This window comes from Mobula birostris, chromosome 7, assembly GCF_030028105.1.
Source record: "Mobula birostris isolate sMobBir1 chromosome 7, sMobBir1.hap1, whole genome shotgun sequence".
NCBI lineage: Eukaryota > Metazoa > Chordata > Chondrichthyes > Myliobatiformes > Myliobatidae > Mobula > Mobula birostris.
Window position 1 is genome coordinate 50,413,675 of NC_092376.1, and position 16,835 is coordinate 50,430,509.

General features: G+C 41.1%; 1 protein-coding gene across 1 annotated transcript; it reads left to right on the forward strand.

The window, feature by feature from the left end:
• The first annotated feature begins 7,209 nt into the window (after window positions 1-7,209).
• On the forward strand, window positions 7,210-11,673 carry LOC140200188 (sarcolipin). Its single transcript, XM_072263116.1, has 2 exons — window positions 7,210-7,310; window positions 9,752-11,673. Exon 2 carries the CDS (start codon window positions 9,880-9,882, stop codon window positions 9,973-9,975), a length of 96 nt encoding a protein of 31 aa, XP_072119217.1. The 5' UTR covers window positions 7,210-7,310; window positions 9,752-9,879; the 3' UTR covers window positions 9,976-11,673.
• The last annotated feature ends 5,162 nt before the right edge of the window (window positions 11,674-16,835 follow it).

Consider the following 16,835-nt stretch of genomic DNA (forward strand, 5'->3'; position numbering starts at 1 on the left):
ACAAACCAAGTCTAAAACTGACAAAACCACATAATTATAACATATAGTTACAACAGTGCAAAGCAATACCATAATTTGATAAAGAGCAGTCCATGGGCACGGTAAAAAAAAAAGTCTCAAAGTCCCGATAGCCCCATCATCTCACGCAGACGGTAGAAGGGAGAAACTCTCCCTGCCATGAACCTCCAAGTGCCGCAAACTTGCTGATGCAGCACCATTGGAAGCACCCGACCGCAGCGGACTCTGAGTCCGTCTGAAAACTTTGAGCCTCCGACCAGCCCCTTGACACCGAGCACCGAGCGCCATCCGCTACGGAGCACTTTGACCCCACCCCGGCCGCTGAGCAACAAGCAAAGCCGAGGACTCGGGGCCTTCCCCTCCGGAGATTTCGGACCACACAGTAGCAGCAGCAGCAAAGCAGGTATTTCAGAAGTTTCACCAGATGTTCCTCCGTGCTCTCACGTCCATCTCCATCAAATCAGGATTGTGCACGGCACCCTACTTGACAAATAACAGACATCACCACCGGAGTGGTCGCTGCGAGCTGCGTTGCGCCGCCATCTTCTCCTCTCCTAGACTTTAGCGATGAGTAATGACTTATATAATCAAGTGCAAAATAACAAGCCACAAGGAGCTACAAAACAAAAGAGAACAGATACTAAACTCACAGGCAACAAGGTAACTGAAGGCTAGGAGCTACTGGTTGAGGCTGGCTGGTTCAATGATTGAACAAGGGCTGTGGAGGTTTAAATAGGCTGCAGGTGATGAGTTTGGAATGAGCAGCTGGTGACTCTTGTTAGCTGGGTGATGGGAGGAGCTTGCATGTGCAGGTCTGGTAGGATCTGCTTCCCCCCTACAGCCGCCCCCAACAGCCCTGGATGATCCAAATAGGTCTGGAGGAATTTCTCGATGAGCGATGGATCCAAGATGTAATTGGATAGCACCCAAGATCTCTCCTTGAGGCCATACCAGGTACCCTTCCTAGTCAACCAGATAATGCACACCCTGTCCATGCCATGAATCTATCAACCAGTGTACCGTGTACACTGGACCACCTTCCACCATCCTAGGTTCCAGAGGTGCAGGCTTGGGTGGGTTGAGCGGTCCATGGACAACATACTTGAGGCAGGACACATGGGAAGGTAGGTGTAATCATGAGGGATGGTGGCAGCTGGAGATAGTAAGTGACTGGATTGATGCAATGGGTAATCTTGAAGGAACCAACAAACCGGGGCAAGAGTTTGCGGAAGTCAGTGCACAGGGGTAGATTGCAGGTGGACAGCCAGACGTGGTTTGAAAGCTGGGGTAGTCTAGCTGGGTGCTGATGGCAAATAGTCTGAAGGCAGTAGATGCAGATGGCAGCTAGGTTGGCCCTCTCTGCTGTACACCAAGCATTCTGACAGCAGAAAACCTCCATGGGGAACAACAGGGGTTGGTAGCCATGAAGCACTTCCAAGGGTGACAAACCCATAGTCGATGAGGTGTGTAGATTGTGGGACAGCTTGGCCCAGAGCAGATACTTCTTCCATGTGGAAGGCTTAGAGGCGGTGAAACATCACTTTGCCACTTGCTGATTGGTTCTTTCTGACTGTTCATCGGTCTGCGATGACAGCCAGGTCCACCATCTCAGCGGCTGAGAGAAGTTTGGGAAGAGCAATAAAGTGGACCACTTTAAATAACCAGTCCTCCATTATCATGATCACCATGGCCCCATTGGAAGGTGGCAAACCCGTGATACTGTCCATAGCAAAGTGAGACCATGGGCATCAAGGAACTGGCAGATGCCACAAGAGCCCAGAGGGCCAGGGGTTGGAGGAATTGGACTGGGCACATTGAGGGCAGGCAGCAACAAACTGACATGGTTAGCCACCAGAACTGGCATCGCACAAAATTTAGAGTCCGTTGTGCGCCTAGATGTCCAAAGAGGGGTGAGGAGTGAGCCCACTGGGATGTTTCAGTGCACATGGTTGCTGGCATGTACATGCACCAGGTGTGTCAGCCAGAGCAGGATCGAGCTGTAGGGCCTGGTGTATCTGGTTGTCAAGGTTCCAGACAACTGGGGCAAGGATCTGAGAGGCTGAGGGTCCATCTCCATTTCAGTTGGGTTGAACTGTTGTGTCAGGCCATTGTTGAATAGCCCCAGCCACAGTTCTAGATCTGCTGAACAGTCCTAGGAATGGAACTGGAGTTTCAGCTGGAGATCTGGAGGGTCATTCCATGTGAATATGGAGGGCCAGAGTGATGAGGCTTTTGAGGTCTGTGGGCATCTCCCAGGTAGACAGCTCGCCTTTCAAGCACTCCAAGAGATGATGATGGTAACGGTGCAGCAATGCTTCTGCATTCCAGCTGTGATCTGCTGCAAGGATGCTGAATTCCATGGTGTAATCCAGCACCAAGTGTGAGCCTTGATACAGGTGAAGTATCTGATCCTCTGACTCCATTCCACTTCCTGGAAGGTCAAACACCCGGCACATCTCAGTGGAGAATCCCTCATATTGAGAGGGGAGGAGAAGATGGCAGCACGACACAGCACACGCGGCCGCTCCGAAATGATATCGTATTTGTTAAATAGGTACCATGCACAATCCTGATTTGATGGAGACAGACATGAGAAGCACGGAGGAACATCTGGAGAAACTTCTGAAATGCCTGCTTTGCTGCCGTTGCTACTGTGCGATCGAGAATCTCCAGAGGGGAAGGCCCCAAATCCTTGGCTTTGCCTATTGCCTGTTGCCGGGGCCGGGGTCGAAGCGCTCAGCAGAGATGGTGCTCGGTGCTTGGTGTCAGAGGGCTGGTCGGAGGCTCGAAGTTTATGGATGGACTCAAGAGTCGGCTGCGGTTGGGTGCTTCCAGGGTGCTGCATCGGCAAGTTTGCAGCGCTGGAAGCTCATGGCAGGAAGAGAGTTTCTCTTCCTTTTACCGTCTGCGTGAGATAATGGGACTTTCGAGCGACTTTGAGACTTTTTTTTACTGTGCCCATGGTCTGTTCTTTATCAAATTATGGTATTGCTTTGCACTGTTGTAACTATATGTTATAATTACGTGGTTTTTGTCAGTTTTTTTAGTCTTGGTTTGTCTTGTGTTTCTGTGATATCGTTCTGGAGGAACATTGTGTCATTTCATAATGCATGCATTACTAAATGACAATAAAAGAGGACTGCGTGTCCTCATAATCTAATCTAATCTAAGTTAATATTTATTGAAAATGGCGGCTTTATTGTCCCAGTTTGTGGTGGCCCAGGTCAGAGCTCACGCAATCGAGAGAGAGATGACAAAAGCAATCTTGATCAGTGCATAGAATACAGAGATGGTTGGAGCTCAAAGTGTAAGACACACTAGGTCAGGAAGTTGAGGCATCCAGTTGTGGATCCATTAAAGCATGTGGCACTGGAATCCAGAGCTCAGAGGAAGGAGATTACCTGTCGCAGGGTAACTGCATCAAGAGTTGGAAGAGAGAGGTGAGTAAATGGTCAATGGTTTCCTGCTGCTTCTGGATCACATGTTCATGTCAATGATGACATCCTTTAAGTGAGTATTCTCTGCTGAGTCAATTGGAGCTTCACTCATCTGTCAGGAAACATAGGGAAAACTTGACCCAAACACAGAGCAGCGGAGACAATTAATAATCAACTGCAAAATAACAAGCCAAGAGAGAACAGATACTAAACTCACAGGCAACAAGGTAACTGAAGCCTAGGGGCAACTGGTTGAGGCTGGCTGGTTCAATGAGTGAACAAGAATTATGAATGACAGCTGGGTTTAAATAGGCTGCAGGTGATGAGTCTGGACTGAGTGGCAGGTGACTCTTGTTAGCTGGGTGGAGACTGGGAGGAGACTGCATGTGTAGGTCTGATAGAGCGAGCTTGAAGGTAACTCTTTCTAACCCTTCCTTGATTGAAGTTGTATACAAGTAGTTCCTGCAAGAAGGGAGGGGGCTAGTGAGAGTCCTATGAAATGCTTAGATGATATGGATGCCATGGCTGAGTAGTTGGTTATCTATGTTTGTTTCAGTGCTGTCATTAAGGATAGATATGCAGCTGAATCGAAAGCTTTGGTAAAATTATTCCTCCCTATAGATGCTGCCTGACCTGCTGAGTTTCTCCAGCTTTTTCTGTGCTACATTGGTAAGACTTCAATATTTCTCGTGACTGTACAACTATATCCTGCGTGCAATGTTTCTGACATTAAAATGGTTGGTTGTTTCTTCCCATTGTTGATGAAACTGATGCCAATATTCACCCTTAGTCCAAGCCTTAATTGCTCTGTAGCTCACTAAGCAGAAGTAACACTGGGAGCCAGTCCATAAAATTATACATCAAGAACCAGCTTACAAATGGCCTGCTGCCTGAGCGGACATTAACTGACACATAAAGTATGTACCCAGCTGCTACAACTGCAGTTTTGGGCTCCATTGGAAATTAGGTTGGAGTTCCTTCTAGAAGTAAAAGAGAGTGAATCTGATGCTTAAACCACAGAAATGTAGTAGTTTCATTTCAACACTGTGTGATGTTTATTTTAACCAGCAATATGAGAACTTGAGAAGGCTGCATATCAGGCATAGCTGACAGTGACAGGTGTCAGCATCGGCATATACAAGAAGTAGTGTGCTGGATTCTATTCAATGTAGAAGGGACGAGAAATAAGGGTTTGCATTTACAGATGCTTTATTTGTCCATTGAAAACAAAATAACATTTCAGCCAAGTAGCTTAGAAAGTAAGGTGCTTTACAAATCTAAAGGCACCTGCGCATACCATCCCACTGATCACGTGCTTGATATTTCACCAAGTAACTGACAGATCTACAATGTGAACCTCTCAATTAGGTTTTCCTTTTCAGTTTTATGACTTCCTGAAAGCTTAAACCTTGTACTTGAGCAACAAAAGAAATAAGGAGGCACCAACCATCTGATCTGTCACCCACTGTGTCCGCCTAAGGTAATAGGATTTGAGACACTGTAGAGGGTGGATTGGATGTAGAATCCATATAAATTGAATCACCAGGCACAAGTGGTTTGAAGCTTGAGTAGGAGGTTATTATATACTAAATGGATTTCCATTAATGGCAAGACAATACTGAGGCTCAGTTTCAGGAGATTCAATTGGTAACTACGATAGTTCAGCCTATAAAGAATGCACATCAAACTGTTTGAATCCTTGTCACGTCTGAGTGGAGTGTGAAGGAGCGTAGGAGAGTCAAACTCCAAAGTTGCACATGGACATCTGGAGCCCATCTTTTCCAGCAGGAGAAACCAAATGATGGTCAGTGCTGTTTTAGCATTTATGGATGAAAGTGTTGCCTAAGGGCTGAGGTCCTATTGCAAAGCAGATAAAATCACACTGTATAACATCTAAATACTGCAGTGGAAGCTCAGCTTTCACCTTGTGAATTCAGCTTACTTCCATAAATGCTCACACTGCTGTGATTGTGGATCTGAGCCATTCCTCAGAACAGCTTTGGGATGTCACAGCAATCAGATTTTTACTACAATTCATAGGCAACAGGCAGTGGTTTGGCAATTTCTTCATAGAGCACACATTTGTCATCTTTCCTCTAAGTGGCACATCCATTATTGTATTACACATCCCACCAGTGTCCATGTATGAAAGTGTCTGTCAGCTGGTCTCACTCATGGCAGAAAAGTGCATCCTGCAGCTGCCTCCGCCAGCTCAACAGCAGCTATAAGTATAGTTGACCTTCTGTGGCACCTTCGACCTCCTCCATTACAAAAAAAAGCCATATCCTAGTATCTCTGCTCCTGCAACATTGAAAGTATTGGGTAGAAATGTGTAGGATAAGCAAAGATATGCATTAATTGCATGCGCAAGACTGATTGGACAATGATTTTTGCTGATAATCTTGCCTGGATATATAAAACTGGTTGGGAATGATGATCTAGTTATTAATGGCCATGAAATACATAGAATGTAAATTGGGAAATGCGGTGAAATGAGGAATATTTGTCTTATTTTAATTCATTAATGAGGAGGTACTAGCAGGCAAGCACTCAATGAGCATCTCAAACTACCTTAAGGAAGCTGATACAGCATTGCCTTCTTAAACACTGTAATGCTTATTGTGATGGTACTTCCATTGTGCTCTTGTGCAGAGTTTTCCAGTGATAGTAACATATTGAGAAGGAATACCTGTAGATAGATTTTTTCTGGAGCTTTTAAAGAGCTTAACCAAATACCACAGAGTATTTGTAGCTAACAAATATGGCTTCATAGTAATTGCAGAAACCAGTTGTTCCTAGTCCAGGGCGCACAGGCAAGCTCTCTACAGTACATGATATTGAGCAGTAGGCAAATTGCTGGAAAAGTAACAGGAGAGAAGGAGAACAGGCCATAAGTACTCAGGGTGTTCAAGAATGAGCTTTTCTAGCTGGTCCTAGCATGGATCAGCAAGTAGAACATTAGGCTTCATTAAGGACCATTGTCCCTGAAAAGTGTGCTTCTCTTCGAAGACTGCCATTATTTTGTACTCGCCACTCAAAATGTTTAGCCGGCCAGTGGTGTAGTGGTATCTGCACTGGACTTTGAGGCAAGTGGTCCCAGATTCGAATTCAGGCGATTCTTTGCATGTTTTCCATCCATGCTGCGTTGAGTGTTGAGCTATCAACTCGGTCTTGTAAAAAATAACAGACAGATGCTAAAGAAATGGCAAGGTTGCCATCTGATGCACCACAAGGTGCAGAGAGGAACAACAACAACTCAAAATATTTGGGGTATTCTGAGGTTAGCACTGGCTGCAAGTTGCAATCATGTTGAAGAGCAGGCAGTACAAAACTGAGATGCTAACAGGTGCAAGTTAATACCACACTGCAATCACTAGACATATTTTCTGGGAATATTGAATTGAATATCTGTGTTTGCTCAATCGATTAGATTCAAGATTTCAGACAAGACAATGATGTATGAAACCTGCTTGAGCGCCTTAATCATCAAAAAAAATAAATGTTTTACAGATTACGTTAATATTAATAATCGTTTGACATCTGTGTTATTGAAAACTCTATTCGAAATAAAATGTATTAACATTTCCTGTTCTATCACTCGCTTTGAGTTAATGGCACCATGTATAGTACATATTTGAGTAATAGTTATACGGAGAACCACCAAGCCTTTGACCCATCCCACTTGTGACATCATTACTTTTATTGCCAAAAATATGGTGCTCTTCTCTCTCCTTGAGTACTTAGATCCCACTCGGAGACTCTCTGTCCAGACAGCACTTGAAGACAGGCAGTGAATGAACTAGGGCTGCCTGCCCAGGCCCAGAAAGCATTAATAGCCGCAATTTGTTCTAAAAGGTAAAGAATGAAACAAATGCTTGTGAAGTAGTATGTCAAACAACAGATATTTTGTTTACAGGCTTTGTACATCTTTCCAAAAATGTATTTTTTAAAAAATTACTGAAACCTTTAGCTAATGTACAAAGGTTATTAGATTGAGTTAAATAAGACTTCTATTGCATTTATCGGAAAGAATGTGATGGTAGTGTATGCAAACATCTGAATACTCTCCAAACTTCCAAACTTTCTCTACTTTTTGGATTTTACTTTACAGGAACTAAAGTTAGGAATCAAACTTTTAAGTTGGCTAATCAACATATATCAACACATATTGTGAAAATATTTGATTGCCAATATACTTTTCTTCCGGATGCATAGTACTTTTCCAATTACTATTTTTTCAGCAGACTGAATATTATCCTTAAAATTATGGATTTGTATTACATTCTTTCTACTGCTATATCTGTTTATATATTATTCAGAAGACCTTTCTGGGTGGACTTTGTATTATATTTCAATGTATGAATTCATTTTTAATAAAATCTATCAATATGATAGGATTTGTTTATGCAAATGATAAATTGGAATATTTTAGACTATAATGGCTAAGGATATCTAATATTCAAATGATCAAGGATAGTTTTAAATTGATTAAGGCTATTCCACATCAAGAGAATGCATGAAAATTTATGATGTTTTAAAAATGTTTAATGGTTTAAATGTAAATGGCTTAATGAAACAATTACTTCACATCTCTCATCACTAAGTGCCCCATCTAAATAGAAGTCTGAGATCTTGTGACTGAGGCGTGTATGTATACTTTCCTTCTAAAGTTGACAGGAATCATAACCATAAATAGGAATAATGTCTACATTAATTCAAAAAGTATCATATTATTAAACATTCTACTATTTAGAGTTGTTATTTTTCCTATTTTAATCAATTAGTATTAGTGTATTTTTAGACCACGGATTGAAAATTGGTTTGATCTCTTAAAGCCAAATGCTCTGGGAAGTGGTGTTAGTTACATGTGTAAATTAGGCTTTTTTGTAACGTGATGCTACTCTACCGCTTCAAAGTTGCAGAACACAGTCCAGAAGTACAGAGAATTGATTATAATCATGTTTGTTATGCTTGAATATGTAAGAAAAAAACTACAATAGATATGTAATTAGTTTATTATTATTAAAGGCTGAATTTCAAGGTTGTTAATATCATGAAGAAACAGTCTGACCAGTATAGGCTTCTATACTGTATTTGCTGGAAATTAGATAGACATATAGATGGATAGTTTGTTGATCCCAAAGTAAATTACAGTGTCTCAGTAGTACTGTATTACGATTACACAGATATACAAATATTAGAAGTAAGGAAGAATAAAAAATAGGTTACCTTTAAAAATAAAACAGAGATTAAACAGAGCTCTGGTAAACAGAGGTTAATAACAGTCTGACAGGAGGAGGTCATCACTTTCCCGAATATAGATTGACTCATTATAGAGCCGAATGGCAGAGGGTAAGAATGACCTCATCTAGCGCTCTTTGGAGCACTGCAGATGTCTTAGTCTATTACTGAAAGTGCTCCTTGTTCAGCCAAGGTGGCATACAGAAGATGAGCAACACTATCCAGAATTGCCAGGATTTTCCGTAGGTCCCTTTGTTCTACCCCAGGCTCCACTGTGTCCAGTTTGACTCCTATAACAGAGCCAGCCTTTCTAATCAGTTTGTTGAATCTGTGGCATCACCCTTGTTGATGCCACTGCCCCAGCACACCACATTTTGTAGTTAGATTTCAAAATATATTAACTATGGTAAAGCTCTTTTTATTACTGTAGCAAAGTCACAATATTTTCTTTTTGGGGATATTTTGATTGTACCAAGGAGCTCACAGGCTCATTATTCTCAGTTGGTTCGGAAACTTAATGCTAATATTGAGAAATGCCAGGTTTTACATAAAACAGTTTGGAAGCAGTGCTGGTCTTTCTCGTCTGAGTAGTTAATATCATTCCAGCAACATGTCAAACTCCAACTTCTAAAGATCAAATGAAGCTCTATTTTTTCACTCTTTTCAATGCTACTGATACTTATAACTGCTGAGTAAGAATACAAGTTTCCTGCCAGCTGTGAACAGTTTTATGCTGTAGTTGCACATATTCTGTGGATACTATCCAAGGCCATTTCAGATAGGGCTCCTGGAACCAGATGAGAAATGTGAGAACACCTAGGTCCCTGAAATTAAAATGGTAGAGTTGCATATTATACCTTCCAGTCAACCACAACAAATAGCTCAAGAAGAAATTATATTGCAAAAGACAGGCCAGGGGATTTGTTTTCAATGCATTTTGTTCTTTTTAATGAGCTGATATTAGAAAGTTGAGTTTCTCAATTTAACAATTAACGATTCCACTAGAATACTCTAGAGATAATAAACAGGAAAGATTTATGTAATCTTTGTTTCAGACTACCTGAAAGCAGAAGGGCGGTGGAGGAAAATCCAGCCTGCCGTTAGTCTGAAGTGTTGGCTCATCCGAAGTGATCTATTTCGAAGGATCTGATTGTGTCATCCTGCTTACTTAAGCACAGCAAGAATGAGTAGATCCACACAAGAGCTCTTCTTGAATTTTATGGTGGTTTTGATGACTGTGCTACTTATGTGGCTACTTGTTAAATCCTATCAGGAATGAGAAACTGTCTTCAATGTAAAACTATCATTTACAATAAATTGTGCCAGTCTGTCATGGCTCTGTTCCTCTTTAACCGTTCAGTGGCTACTGTCAGATAACTTAACCCAGGAAATCACTTGCTTGAATTCTTGTTTATTTTCTACTTTTCTTCTTTTGCCTAATGCCCTATTCTTACCCCCTGTAATGTATCTGAACGGGCATGTGTCATCCCTTTATGATTTAGGAGCACAATTGTGAAGAGTGAAATTCCTAACAAAGAATAAAGTCACTCCACATTGTCAGCTTTGCACTATGCATGTACACCTGTAACTGTTGGGTGCAGTGAGCTACAACTCAATACAATTTGACCATTTGTGGACCTGCATGAGATGACATGGCACTGACAATACTACCATCAAGAATGTCGTCATTATTCAAATAGAAGATTAGTGTAAATTAAGCAATATTTCTCTATGACACTTTGTAGTCTGGTACTATGGTTTATGGTCTTTCACCTGGGTCACACTATTCTGATCTGAAATCCAGAAATATGGGATGGCATATGCCCTTTGGTTCTTACAGCTACCTCTATGCTATTTTTAATATAATGTGTTGGTACATAAATGCTTTACTTATCAAATGGTACTTCAAAGAAAGTTTTGATTAAAACTGTCAATGCAAATGTACTCCCACATATAAATGGCACTACTAAATTCCAAACTGTTTCAATTTCTGTACAGTGAACAGTCTGCTTTCTACTTTTTGTTCTTTCTTGCCTTATCTTGAAATGAAAAACTTAATTGTCTTCACTTTAGAAATATTCTGTAATATTCCTTTGGCCTTGATCAATCAACTGTCACAGATTTAGGCCTTCTTAATTTCTAATTGTGGAGTTCAACATTATATTGAAGTGAATTTTCATAAGGCTAAAGATTAAATATAGCATCCCTTCATGTATCACTTTGTTGTAATTAAATATACACCCAAACTCTCTTATTGTTTTCTGTTACTTTGTTCTCTACATACCAGAACTACCTTCATCAGTACATAAAGTAGTGTCAATTTATCAACTCATTAAATTTTACCAGGCTCGGATATATTCCACAAAGTTCATATAAATGAAAAGTGAAATATAGTCCACACTTTTGTATAGAGTTTAGATGTTTTTGTAGGCCCTGATGTGTTGCAATTCCAAAATGGTACAGTAGTAACCAATGGTTAGGCCACAATGAGGATTTATGATGATAAACACTTACTATTTGCTAGCTTTATGGTTGATTTACTCACTCATACTTGTTTTGGTTAAAAAACTACCAGTTTGCTATTCTGTGGCCACATGAGGATAACTTGCCTACATTCCAGTTTCGGGGATCTCTGAGGTGGCTGATGAAGCCAGTGAGGGATCTGTAGACTCTGGCAAGAGTAGAACAGGAAGCACTTGACAGGGCAACTAGGTGGGTGGCAATGGGTGTGTCACATTCCTCCCTTCCATCCTTGGTAATAGCTTTAACCTGCCCCAGTCAAAGAAACCTGAAGTTCGGCAGCCTGAGTAGGGATTCCCATGACTGGATAGGGCAATATTACATTTTTAAGGAGGCTCTGAGAACATGTTTATTTCAGTAATACTGTAAATATATTGTTTGATTAAGCATTCTTTGTTGTTTACGTAATTCATTACGAATTATATATAAAAGTACGTGAATGGCATATGTCATTACACCACAATGTCGCAAGTGCCGCCTTACTAAAAAGAAATTAAGCGTACACATTTTCCCAGGCTCCTGTGTTTTTCTTTCAATTAGTTTTATGTTTGGAGTTATAAACCATAACAGTGGTGATGAGTAAGTTTTAAAATGAATCCGAGATGATGACCTACTTGTTGAAGTGCAGCGAGACATTTGAGTTAAAAAAAAGGCACAGCAAATTTTTTCTTTGGAAGGGGAGAAAGAGATGTTCAAATTTTTTTTAAAAGTGCGGCACATTTTTTCCTTGGAAGGAGGAGAGGATGGTTGAGTTAAAATAATGCAGAAAATGGATGAAATACATGGGTTCATTAACAGAAAGTACTGGGTGATAATAATTTTAAAAAAGCTACAGTAATGATTGGCTACTTTGGAAAGATGATGCTTTTGATTACACAAAAGATAACTGGGTGTGGTGTACAGAACAAATTGAGCAGTATTTTGAAGGAAATGAAATAGCTGATGAGATACAAGTGCCGGTTTTGCTGAATGTAATTTGTGGAACAGCATATAGTTTGCTTAGAAATTTGACTGCTCCATCTAAGCCAACCAAAATGAGCTTTGCTGCTATCATAAATGCAATGCAGGGACATTTCAAATCAAAACCATTATTGGTTGTAGAACATTTTAGGTTTCTTAAATGGAATCAAAAGGCAGGAGAGTCCATTTCATCTTATGTGGCTGAACTGAAGAGATTGTCTAAGAATTGTCAGTTCAGTAATGGGCTTAATGATGTACTGAGAGATTGTTTAGTTTGTGGAATCTTACAAGAAAACATTCAAAAATGGCTCCGAACAGAGGCACAACTCACATTTAAAAGAGCAATTGAAATCACTGTATCAATGAGAATGACAGACAGAGAAGCAACTGAGTTACTGTCAAGAATGAGTGTGAACAAAATTGCAATATCTAAACTGAAACCTGCTTAGCTGAACAAATTGTGTTACCATTGTGGCGGGGCTCACATACACCAGATCAATGCAGATTTAAAGGTGAAAACTGCAGAAAATGCAACAAAGTAGGACACATACAAAGAGCAGGTCGGACAGGCAAAAATAAATGGACTGCACAGGGAAGAGAAGAAGATAATACATAATGCATGGAACTTAGAAAAATAGAGGGCTATGCGCTAGGGAAATTCTAGGCAGTTTCCAGAGTAGGTTACATGGCCGGCACAACATTGTGGGCCGAAAGGCCTGTAATGTGTTGTAGATTTCTATGTTCTATAATAAGTTGCAGTTTCAAAAATAGCACTAATCTGCATGCTGTTGATGAAAAATGTGATAGTGATGAGAGTGATGCAGAACTGGATAGCCTTGAGATTTAAAATGTGAAAGCTAACAAGAGACAGCAATATGACTTACACCAGAAGTGAATGGCAAATTAATTAAAATAGAATTGGACACTGACTCGACTGTTCCAGTCATTCCACAAATGAGTTTGAACAGCATTTCAAAGGTACTAAGCTGAAGCCTGCAAGTATCCAACTAAGAACTTATACTGGAGAAAAGATAATGTCTGTGGGAATGACATTCATAACAGTGAAATACAACACCCAACAAGCCATATCAGGCTTGTATGTGGTCAAAATAGAAGGGCCAGCATTGTGGGGACGTGATGGCTGAGACAATTACAGCTTGATTGGAGATCTATCCACTATTAGCATGCCACAAAAGAGCCAACTGAAAGAAAATTAAGGAAGGTACTGAATGATGTCATAGTAGTATACAAGGATGGCATTTCAAAACTCAGACATATCAAGGGAAAGGGACTGGAAAATGAAAATGCCACAGTCTAGTTTTATAAAGCCTGTCTGGTTCCTTATGCTATCTGTGATAAAGTAGCCAGTGAGCTAGATCACATGGAGGCTGAAGGATTTTTTCTGAGGCTGAGAGGAGCCCATGGGCAATGCCAGCAGACTCAGTGGCCAAAAAGAATGTGTCTGTCAGAATTTGTGGTAATCTTAAGGTCACCATCAATCCAGTACTGAAAGTAGATCAATACCCTCTGCCCAGCATAGAGGATATCTTTTCAAACCTTTCTGGAGTAAAATACTTCAGCAAAGTGGACTTAGCTGAGGCCTACCTACAGATGGAGATAGAAGAACTGTCCAAAGTGCTTCTCATCGTAGACACTCACATGCTATAATAGGCGTATTTTTTTGAGGAGCATCCGCACCTGCACTCTGGCAGAAAGCTATGGACCAGGTGATACAAGGCTCCCCAAGTACTCAGTGTTACATGGATGACATCATTGTTACCTGTGAGGATGACAAGGAACATCTCCAAACTCTCAAGACAGAGTTAAAAAGATTAGAAGATTATGGGCAGAGAGCACCACACAAAAAGTATGAATTCTTAAAACTAAGCATCTTTTACTCTGGTCACATTATGGTGCACAAAAATTACATAAGTATGCTGAGAAAATTCAAGCAGTGGTGGATGTCCCAAGGCCAAAGGTCGTGTCACAATTGTGGTCCTTTTTAGGATTTATCAGTTACGGTAACAGGTGTGTGCCAAACCTGGCTTCCGTGCTCCACCCTTGAATTCATTACTACAGATCGGGAAGAAATGGCAATGGACAAAGCAGTGTGATGTGGCTTACCAAAAGGTAAAGGAAATGGTGATGTCGGACACTGTACTCACACATTAGGATTCACATTGTCCAGTGAATCTTGCCTGTGACACCTCGCCTTATGGTGCAGTCATGTCACGTTATGAGTGATGGAAATGAACACCCCATAGCTTTTGCTTCACATCCCTTACCGCTGCAGAATAAAATTATGCACAGATTGACAGAGAAGCCTTGAGTCTAGCTTGGGCTGTAAAATGTTCCAACCAGTATTTTTATGGGAGAGAGTTTACCCTCATTATTGATCATCAACCACTCGTGTCCATTTCCAATCCACAGAAGGGTGTCCCACTAACAGCAGCAGCACAAATGCTGAGATGGGCTGTTTCTTGGAGGACAGTTGCAAGATCAAACTCAAGTGGATAGTTAATCATGGAAATGCTCATGAATTGTCCTGTTTATCCTTGGAAAAGCAAATATCTGAAAAATTTACAAAGTGGGACACTCCTCTTTATGTATTCTACCAAATGCCAATTGAAAGTCTCCCTATTACGGTAGTGATGATCCAAAGGGAAACCAGAAAAGAACCCCCATTACCTTAGGTCTACACAGCCACCCACAATGGCTGGAAGGTGTATCAGAAATTCCAACTCCCCATTTTTACCAGCACCGTGATGAACTTGCCCTTGACAGGATTTGCCTTATGTGAGGATTGAGAGATGTACCATCCAAGCTGAGAGCTAAAGTGTTGGAGGAGCTACATGCCAGTCATCTAGGTGTGGTCAATATGAAAGTCTTGGCTTGAAGCTTTATCTGGTGGCCTGGGGCAGATCAGCAGATCAAGCAGCTTGTCATGCACTGTTCATGATGGATGCCAAGAACAGTACCTCTCCACTCCTGGGCATGGTCTGTATTGCCTTGGCAGAGGATTCATGTGGATTTTGCTGGACTATTCATAGACACAAATTTTTTGGTAGTAGTAGATGCAGCTACAAAGTGGCCAGAAGTACTCACAATAGTCTCCATTACAACCTCTCACACTGTCGATATGTTGAGAAACCTCTTCTCTGGGACTGGTTTTACAGAACAATTAATCAATGACAGTAGACCAAGTGAGGGTTCCTAAAACACGGAGGTTCGATGTTTCACTCATGGACAAGCAATCCTGGTGAGGGACTACAGACATTGTCAAAAGTGGGTACTTGGCAAGATTAAGGACAGAACTGGACCGCATTCCTACCAAGTGGCGATTACATGTGATGTCATTTGGACATGACACATTGTTCAGTTGAGGAGAGCAGAGTCCATTTCTGAAGAAGGGTGGTGTTCAGGCCTGTGGAACCACTTCCTGCAGTCCCAGAGTCAATTCCTAGAACCACCATGGAGAAGGCCCCAGAACCTGAGATTATTTCACAGCCACAAGTCTCACCTACCAAGCAGTGTGAAATCCCCCAACCTTGTCAGGAAAGACATTATCCCACAAGAGTAAGAAGCCCTCCACAGCGATTAAATCTATAGGCCAGAATGGGACAATTTAAAATTTACTATTGAAATGGAATTTATAGCTAAGCAGGGAGGAGTGTTGTGTATTTAATATTACAGTAATACTTGAGTAATATTGTAAGTATATTGTTTCATTAAGCATTCTTTGTTGTTCACATAATTCATTATATGTTGTATGTAAAAGTATGTGAATGGCATACGTCATTACACCACCATGTCATAAATGTGTGCCTCACTAAAGAGAAACTAAGCATAGACTTTCTTCTAGGCTCCCATGGGGTTTCTTTCAATTAGTTTTACACTTGCTGGAGTTACAAAACCTACCAAACTCTGAGGAGAGTGTCTTTTGTCAGGCAAGTGAATAATGTAATCCACTCTAACCCTCTCACTGGGGCTCTTATGCAAACTTGGCTTGTTAGCTAGCTCTGCTAACAGCCGCATGACTCAGCAGTGAGAGGACCACCTTTCGTAAACAATATACATCTAGGGTCAGTATGATTTGGTGTTTAACCAAACAGGAAAGTTGGGATGTACCGATTAAGGAACATTGATTGTAGTGATTGCTGTGTAAATACTGTTCTATTCACCAGAAAATTAACAGATTGTCCATTGGCATAAAATTACTAAGAAATATACTTACCAAATTTACAGTTACAGACAAAAAAGAAGAAGGGTCCATTACAATTAAACCAGTCCAAAGTGCACATAAACGTTGGAGCTCATTTCAGGAGTATTCGGGTGTGTATCACTTTACTCACGCACTGAGCCCATGGTCTGTGTGAAAGTCCCTGCCACAGCCTGAACTTCCCTCAAAGGCCGTCTCAAACAAACTGGCTGTCTCAGGAAAGACCCCAAAAGACCCCAAACCAGACTACTCCTTCTTCCCGCCCAGCTCTCTAGAACCTTCTCCCACATACCATAATCTTGATTGGCTGACACAACATTCCTAAGTTGGACAACGTGGCTCGTTACCTTTAGCTGAAGCAAAAACACTCTTACCAGCAGGACACACTGCTTTTACAAAAAACTGCTAAAGTAAAATACCTAGCAGTAGAAATCTTAACC

Excerpts from the sequence above, each read along its gene's own strand:
- LOC140200188 (XM_072263116.1), top strand. The coding sequence starts at position 9,880 with ATGAGTAGATCCACACAAGAGCTCTTCTTGAATTTTATGGTGGTTTTG.